General features: G+C 37.6%; 1 protein-coding gene across 1 annotated transcript; it reads left to right on the top strand.

Annotated features, from left to right (window-relative positions):
- Positions 1-647: 647 nt before the first annotated feature.
- On the top strand, positions 648-7,485 carry LOC141607868 (protein FAR1-RELATED SEQUENCE 5-like). The gene is made up of 6 exons (XM_074427216.1): positions 648-755; positions 1,386-1,482; positions 4,351-4,801; positions 5,334-5,340; positions 5,439-6,589; positions 6,936-7,485. Exons 1-6 carry the CDS (start codon positions 648-650, stop codon positions 7,483-7,485), a joined length of 2,364 nt encoding a protein of 787 aa, XP_074283317.1.
- The last annotated feature ends 1,206 nt before the right edge of the window (positions 7,486-8,691 follow it).

The following is an 8,691-nucleotide window of genomic DNA, read 5'->3' as shown; positions in this document are numbered from 1 at the left end:
CATTGATTATGCTCGAGATAGAGAGACAGTAGAGTTGTGCGTGGTATGTATATGGTTTCATGGTGCGCCGGTGCCATCTAGTGTGTCGGTGATGTCGCGGCAGGGGTGACGCCAGTATAGTGGTGATTGATCGATTTTTGGAAATTAGTGTATCTGGGTTCTATATTAATGTACCTCAAACAAATTTTTATGTACCTAGAAATTAATTTTGTGTATCTATATTAGATACATTAAAACAATGTTTAGATACATCAAAAATTGGTGTAGATGCATTGAAACAGACGGGAAATCGATGAAGGGGGAGAGGTGAGGTCGTTGTTGCTGACGACTTGTCTGACACTTATCGCCACACCACCATCATCAGAAGTGTCGCACTTGCACACACCACCACCACCAACTACCAGGCAACCACCCCCTAAGCCATCGTCAACAACAAACCACAATATCAGATCTGAAAGTACGAAGGAGCATGCGACAATGGTTCAAAGCGCGAGGATGGAGTTGTGAGAGGTCAGAGAATTAGTCGGCGTTATTCTTCGCCGGCAGTGGTGATTGGAGTAAGAGTGAGCGACTATGGAGTATGTGAGTGAAAATTTGATTTGATATCTGAGACCGTGGGGATTTGAGGTCGGTCGTCGCTAAAATTTATGGGGTCGCCTGAGGTGTTCCGACAACCTCACTCGCCGGCCAACAGTGAGGGTCGTGGTGGGGCTACTGTCAGTGAAGATTGTGGTGATGGTGGTGTTGGTGTTGAGGTGTGAGAGAGGACGGGTGGTGGGAGTCTGGTTAGAGGCCTTGGATATTTTTTTTTTATTTAAATATAAATGAAGGTTGATTATAATGTTTGTTTAGTTATCGTTCTCATCGTTTGCACCGAGTGATCGTTCTCGCCGGATCCTAAATCTATATATATATATATATATATATATATATATATATATATATACATATATATATATATATATACATATATATATACATATATATATATATATATATATATATATATATACATATATATATATATATATATAGAGAGAGAGAGAGAGAGAGAGAGAGGTAGGATCCGGTGAGAACGACCACTCGGTGAGAACGGTGAGAACGAACTAACTTATATATAAACTTAAATCAACAGGACACGTGATTGCCATTTCAAAATCAAAATCAAAACACAATTATTAACAACAACAAAAAAAAATTAAAAAAAAAATCCCAACTCTAATCATAATCGTCCTCGTCCACAATCACCATTAAAGACTAGGGACCATCACGACCAGCACCCACCATCACCAGAGAACGCCGACGAACACCACCAGACGCCGCCGACCTCTCCCATCCCGCCTGTCTCTTCAACTATTGCCACGTTCTCTGTCGTTGCTATGAAGGTAATCATCACTCTGATATGCTGTTCTCATTGTCGCTCTGTCGTCGTTCTATCCATTGTGACTACCATTGGCAAACTAGCTATATCACCGGCCGGAAGTACCTTTGACCTCTCACGGCCGTCTGCTCTCCAGTACGACTCACTCACACATACTTATACCTGACTCGCTCATCTGTCGTCGCACACAACCTCCAACAACAATTAATCCCATGACTACGACCACCGCGAAATTAGTGCACCTGGTTTATTTATTCATGTATCTCAAACCACTTTTAATGTATCTAGTTACTAATTTTGTGTATCTATGTTAGACACATTAAAATAGTGGCTAAATGCATCAAATCTGTGAGTAGATACATTAAAATAGATGGGAATAACAGTGTGAACGTGAGGCATTGCCAGCGTTTTCTAGGTAGTCTGCATTGAAATCTGATTTCGCCTTCATTCAATTGTTGCCGCCGATGACCACAACGAGTAAGATGGCGAGCCACCACCGAACAACCCTAATGCCGACGCAACTCCAGCGAGGCCATTGAGCATCACCAACAATTAAAATTCCCGATTTCCGATTCCCAGATTTGGATTGTACCTCTACACTGAATGTTCGTTCCCAATCCGTAACCACCCCTCGCCTCCACAATCACCACGCACATGCACCTGACGTTGCCGGCATCAACCACCATCGTGTATCTCCAACATCTTAAATCCCCAATAAGCACCCACAACCCATTTTTTAATTGTCAGCTATTTGGGATACAGAGAATATGGGCGATGCGGGTTGCGGAATAGGGGCGACGACGGTGGTGGTCAGATGTTAATCAAACTTATTTCTCACTCTGTACTCCGGCAATATGGTGTTGTACTCCGGCGATAGGTTGGGTGATCGATAAGAATGACGGAGGTGTTGGGTTTTGATTGATATGTGTGGGTGATCGGTAAGAATGACGGGAGGAGATTTTTGGTTTTGTAATTAGTTTTATTATTAGGCTTTAATTCTATGGTTATTAGTAATTATATATATATATATAGAGAGAGAGAGAGAGAGAGAGAGAGAGAGAGAGTGTTAAGATCCGGTGCAAACGACCATTCGGTGCAAAAAGTGAGAACAAACTAATAAACCCATTCCATATAACTCCCTTAACTCCCTGCCATCCTTTATTTCCTTTAACATCTAATTTTCACAAACCCCCCGCCATCCCATCTCATCATCCCCATCATCTGCCAACGCCGTCACCGATCACTATCAACACCGACAAGCACCGACAAATATCCCGGCGCCGGCGCAACTCCAGCGAATCAATTGAACACCACGAGCCTAACACTTCGGATAAACAATCGGCGCAAATCCCATATCCCGATTATCCTTCCTCCTCAACCACCCTATCTTTACCATACTCCTCGCCAATCAACTCTAACCTAATGCTAAACTTCTAGCTTCGACGTATCCTGCCGACGTATTATTTCCTGAACCCTCGCCGGTGGTAATTCCGACAAGCCTGCTGCCTATACATCACAATTTCCCTTTCATTGGTTTTCCATCAATTACAATGTATCTACACGATTTTTTTATATATCTAAGCACTACTTTAATGTATCTAACATTAATACACAAAAATAGTCATGAGGTACATTAAAATTGATTTGAGATACATTATTATAGAATCCAGATACATTAATGCATATCTGGGTTTAATCGGCAATTTAAGGGGTATGTGGTGATCATTAGTGTCCCCGGCATCGTGTTCGTTGATAGTTCGCCGGCGACAATGGACGACGTATAGATGGGTAGGTTATTTGTGTAAGTTATAAATGTGTTATCACTTTTTGTACCGAATGATCATTTTCCGACGTGGTGGTGATCGTCGGGTGGTGTCGCAGGTGGTCAGACAGTAAAGTAGTATTCACAAAATAGGAAATGTCGTGGGTTAGGGACGATCGATGGTGTCGTCGGATTTGCGCCGGTGTTTGGGATGTTCAAAAGTGAGTCTCAGGCGTTGCTGGTGATTGTCGGTGGCGGCGACGGCAAGTGACGGGTGGTGGTGGATGGTAATGACAGATGAAGGGTTGGTTTGCTGAGTGAAAACAGAAGGAGAGAGACGGCGTGATTTTTTGTTTTTATCTAATGAAATCTAATCCCTCCATTTTTATAATAATCCTATGGTTGTAGGTCGTTCTCACCGGATCATATATATATATATATATATATATATATATAGAGAGAGAGAGAGAGAGAGAGAGAGAGCCAAGTTCAAATGAGTCCACTCAAATATATGAGTCCCTAAGTCCTTTTTTTAGCCCTTGGATTAGGTGAAACAAAGGGCTAAGATTTGTTTGAGCTTTACGTTAAAAAAAAAAAAAGAAATCAAGTAATAATCATAATGAATACACTTTTTATTCTCCCAACACTGATTACCTCGTATTCATTAGCACAACTGTAATATCCCTTTCACGTTCAACTGTATCCTTCTCTCTAACCCTTTCTTCTTCCTCATATTACTCCCTAAAAAATTATTCTTCATACTGGTTTAATAACATCCTTTCATCCTTTAGTTAGTTCTTTAATATTTCCTTAAATTTTCGACCATATTCATCCTCTATTTTGTTCATCCCTTATATTTCATGGCTGATATGGAGATTGTGGCTTATGAGGTTGTTGAGAACAGTAAGATGAGTACTTGTAATTTAATTGTTCTATAGAGATATTTTACTACTTATCATTGTTTAACGTTGTATAGTTAAACGGCTTATGAGGTTACAGATATTTTTTTTTTTAGACGATGGAGGGGAGACGAGTAGTCGTTTGCTTTAGTTTTTGGTTTAGGGTTATTAAAGTTTCAGTTGTTGTACATTAGGGTTTTCTTAGCAGATTTTTGGTAATGATATGTTTGTACGTTGGTTTAGTTTACTTTGATTAATGTTTTTTTTTGTACTGAACTTTTTTTTAATTGATTATTTTTTGTCGTCAGTTATAGCTGATGTAGATGATGAAACAATTCCACCGGTGTCAGAGGAAGACTTTTGTAAGCAGTTGGAGGATGTATTTACACCATACATTGGGATGGAGTTTGGGGATATTGAGGAAGCTATAACATTTTATAAGGTGTACGCACTTGGGGTTGGGTTCGATGTGAGAAAATACACGACTAAAAAGTGGCGTGACGGTACTATAAAATCAAAACTATTGGTTTGTAATAGGGAGGGGTTTACAAAATCAAGTAACGAAAGTCCGGGTAAGGAAGAAGATGGAAGTAAGCAGGAGAGAAGAAATAAGCTTAAGAGGATTGGTTGTAAAGCTCGGATGAGGTTATTTTTGAAAAATGGTGTGCTTTTAGTGGACCGGTTTCATGAAGAACATAATCACGAGCTTGTTGCTGTCAAAGATAGGGAGTTTCAAAAATTATCCAAAAACATTTCCAAGTATCACATGGGACTAATTGTCTCAAATTCAAGAATTAGTAGCTTAAAGTTTTAAAATTTACGTTTAAAGTTTCACAATGTACTTTTAAAGTTTCAATAGCGAGTGTGTGTTATGGTGTCATGGATTTTATGTTGTAAGTTGTTGATGTTTTAATTTTTGTATATTACAATTTCGTAGTTCACGCATAAAGTTCCATTACTGAAATATGTAGTTGAATTTCCGGAAATAGATTTAATGTTTCACAATATGTGAATTAGACTTTCAAAATTGCCTTTAAAAGTTTCAGTGCTATATGTGGCAGTTTGCAGACATGAACTATGTTGAAGTTGCAAAATTTGTCGTTAAAATTTTAAAGTTAACCTCTAAAGTTTTAGTGCTCAGCTTGGGTGTTAAAAGTCAGGAAAGATAATGTTGTTATTTTTTTTTTCCATGACCTCAGTTAAAGTTTCAGAAAAGAGTGTTGAAATTTTGAATGGAACGGTTAAAGTTTCATTGACAGTTACATTTGTGAGAGTGAATTTTACTTAACAGGGTTAAAGTTTGTACAACTGATAGGTAGAAATTATCAGTAGACGTTTGAATGTTCGAGTGTGAATTTAATTTCTGTTCTGAGGTTGGTTTGTTAATTCATTGCAGCTGAATATTGGAGCAACAAGGACTTACAGAATGTGTAAGGAGGTTGTTAACGGGTACCACAATATAGGGGCTAGTTTGAACGACTTCAAAAATTTTCAAAGAGACATAAAGTGTTTTATTCATGAAAGAGACGGACAACTTTTCATTGATCACTTCAAGAACATGGCAGAGACTCGGCCAGACTTCTACTTTGACTATGATGTTGACGTAGATGGTAGCCTACGACGCGCAATTTGGGCGGATGGTATTGCTAGGAGGAACTGCTCTGTCTTTGGAGATGCGGTTTCTTACGACCCTACTTACTCCACTAACAAGTACAAGATGGTTTTCACTCCCTTCACAGGGATTGACAACCATAAACGATCAATAACTTTCTATTGTGCCCTTATAGCAAAAGAAACTACGGAATCGTTTAATTGGGTGTTCGAGAAGTTTTTGATTACTATGCGGGGAAAGGAACCACAGTACATAATAACAGATCAAGATCCTGGAATAATTGCGTCAGTGCCCGAAAAATTCAAGACAGCACGGCACCGGTTCTGCATGTGGCACATTATGAATAAGGTTCCCTGTAAGTATGGTAGCAAAAGGAAAGATTACCAGGTATTTCTAAAAAAGTTAAATGCTATTGTATGGGACGAGGAACTTGAAGCAGAGGAGTTCGACAATAGATGGTCAGCAATAATGGAGGAACACGTACCCGGTGACATTGAATGGTTTACGGACTGCTATGATATAAGGAGGCAGTGGGTGATGGCTCACTGTAAGGACTTGAGAATGGGTGGTATTATGAGGACGACACAGCGGTCGGAAAATGAAAACAGTTTTTTCAAGAGGTTTGAGGCGAGAAATGGTACTCTTGTTGAGTTTTGGATGCGCTTTGAAAGTGCTTTGGACCAACAAAGACACAATCAGAAGAGGCTTGATAACGAACACCGTCATTCAAACCCAAAGTTATGCAGTAAGTTGGCAATAGAGACTGATGGTGCGAAGATTTACACACATGATATTTTCGAGGAGTTTCAAGAGGAGTTAAAGAATGCAATTGGTGGATTTAGTTGCAAGGGTTTCTTGGAGTCGAACAACTTAGAGGTTACTACCTTGAAGGATTCATTGGGAGGCCGTAATTTTGATGTTCAAAGTATAACCAGGTATGAGTAATTTAGTGCGTAGTGATTTATTACTTGTTAAGAAGCGTTTTACATAGTTGAAGTATTAGAATTTCATGAAATTGTCTTAAAGTTTCAAAGTTTAAATTTCATAAAACTATGTTTAAAGTTTTACATAGTTGAAGTATTAGTACGTTGATTTATTACTTGTTAAGAATTGTTTTAGATAGTTGAAGTATTAGAATTTCATGAAATTGTCTTAAAGTTTCAAAGTGTAAGTAATAAAGTTTCTTTTAGTCATGAAAGTTTCAATTTCATTTGCTAACTCAGGGACTTTTGAGGCGAGCTGTTCCTGTAAACTTTTTTAGAGGAAGGGAGTACTCTGCAGGCACATAATTTGGATTTATTCCGGTAATGGGGTAAATGAAATTCCGAAATCTGCGATTGCTAGGAGATGGACAAAGGATGCATTGCGGAGTGGTGACTATAGTACCGGGGAGTGTACAGATGACATGGATATTGTAGACAGTAAGCAACTTCAGATGACAAAATTGTGGTCGGAAATTCACGAAACAATTGGAGTGCTTGTTGATAAGGAAAAGGAAGACGTTGAAGGTCTTACTAATTTAATAAGGGAATTTAGAGAGAAGCTGACACCGGTAGGTGAGAAGTTGAATAAACAACAGGAAATGGAGAAATTACTGCCACCTAAATATTCCAAAAACAAAAGGAGTGGGAAAAGGATTTTGTCTAGTAAGGCGAAGGCCATTGCAATTGCCGGTAAGCCGAAACGCATGTGCAATAATTGCAAGCAAATGGCACACCAAGACAAGAGGAACTGTCCTAACCCTTTTGCTGAGCATCCACCGCAATTGTCGGAATCATCTGAAGAAGAGGAGGAGGAAGAGGAAGAAGTAGAAGACTTGTCGGAGGAGTAGGAATTTTTTTTATATTAAAATGTATTCGTGAAGTTAATGTCCTAGTTTTTTTGGTAAAACTTTGAAGTTAATCTGTTGTATGCAAGGGAAGTAGATGTTTGTGTAGTGAGGGTCTATGTTCGATTTTTTTTATTTTAAAATTCTGAAGTTTATGGTGAAATTTAAGGTAGCCAATTTTTGGATTGAAAAATTCCATGCAATGTTGAAGTTTCCCAGTTATTCTTTTACAATTTCCAGGTTCAGGCATGAATTTTTAAAAATATTGCTTTGAAGTTTCAACATGAGTGAGTTGAAGTTTCACTGTTGGTGCATAAAGTTTCAGAATATGAAACTTTCTCATGAAATTGAAATATTATTGTCTGATTGTTTGAAATTTGTGAGGTGAAATTTCAAAATACTTCCTAAAAGTTTGAAGAGTTAATAGTTGAATTTAAAAAATATCTACGTAGTTGAAGATTTAACATGAGGCAGTTGAAATTTCAAAGGTGAGGATTAAAGTTTTAGATTGTCGACAATTGAAATGGAATTTAAATATTATTGGATGACGTTTCAAAGTTTGTGAGTTAAAATTTCGAAAAGCGTCGTCAAAGTTTCAGAAGATGTCTTTGGGATTTTATTATTGGATCTTTGATTGAAGTTTCAACTTGAGTAAATTGAAATTTCGAAGTTGATGTTTAAAGTTTCAGAATCTGGAGGAGTCACTTGAAATGTGAATAGCTTAGGTTAAAGTTTCAACAGTTATGAGTTAAAATTTCAGAAAGTGTCCTCAAAGTTTCAAAAAGTTACTTTGGATTTTTTTTTTCATACGTTTGGTTGAAGTTTCAACTTCAGTGAGTTGAAATTTCAATGTTGCCGGTTAAAGTTTCACAATGTGGAGAATTCACTTGGAAGTGAAATATTTTAGGTTGAAATTACAAAAGTTGTGAATTAAAATTTCAAAATGTGCAGTCAAAGTTTCAGTATTTGAAATTGGAATTTAAATATTTTAAATTTAAATATTGTTGGCTGAAATTTGAAAATTTATGATTTAAAGTTTTAAAATTTCTGATTTAAAGTGAAATATCTTTGATTGAAGTTTCAACTTGAGTAAATTGAAATTTCGAAGTTGATGTTTAAAGTTTCGGAATCTGGAGGAGTCACTTGAAATGTGAATAGCTTAGGTTAAAGTTTCAACAGTTGTGAGTTAAAATTTCAGAAAGTGTCCTC

Source organism: Silene latifolia, chromosome 10 (assembly GCF_048544455.1).
Source record: "Silene latifolia isolate original U9 population chromosome 10, ASM4854445v1, whole genome shotgun sequence".
NCBI lineage: Eukaryota > Viridiplantae > Streptophyta > Magnoliopsida > Caryophyllales > Caryophyllaceae > Silene > Silene latifolia.
The sequence above is the reverse complement of the archived record's forward strand: the minus strand, read 5'-3'. Positions and strand labels throughout refer to the sequence as shown.

Coding starts and splice junctions, on each gene's coding strand:
- LOC141607868 (XM_074427216.1), top strand. CDS start 648: ATGGGGTCGCCTGAGGTGTTCCGACAACCTCACTCGCCGGCCAACAGT. Junction 1,483..4,350: donor AGCTATATCACCGGCCGGAA/GTACCTTTGACC, acceptor TTTTGTCGTCAG/TTATAGCTGATGTAGATGAT. Junction 6,590..6,935: donor GATGTTCAAAGTATAACCAG/GTATGAGTAATT, acceptor AGTACTCTGCAG/GCACATAATTTGGATTTATT.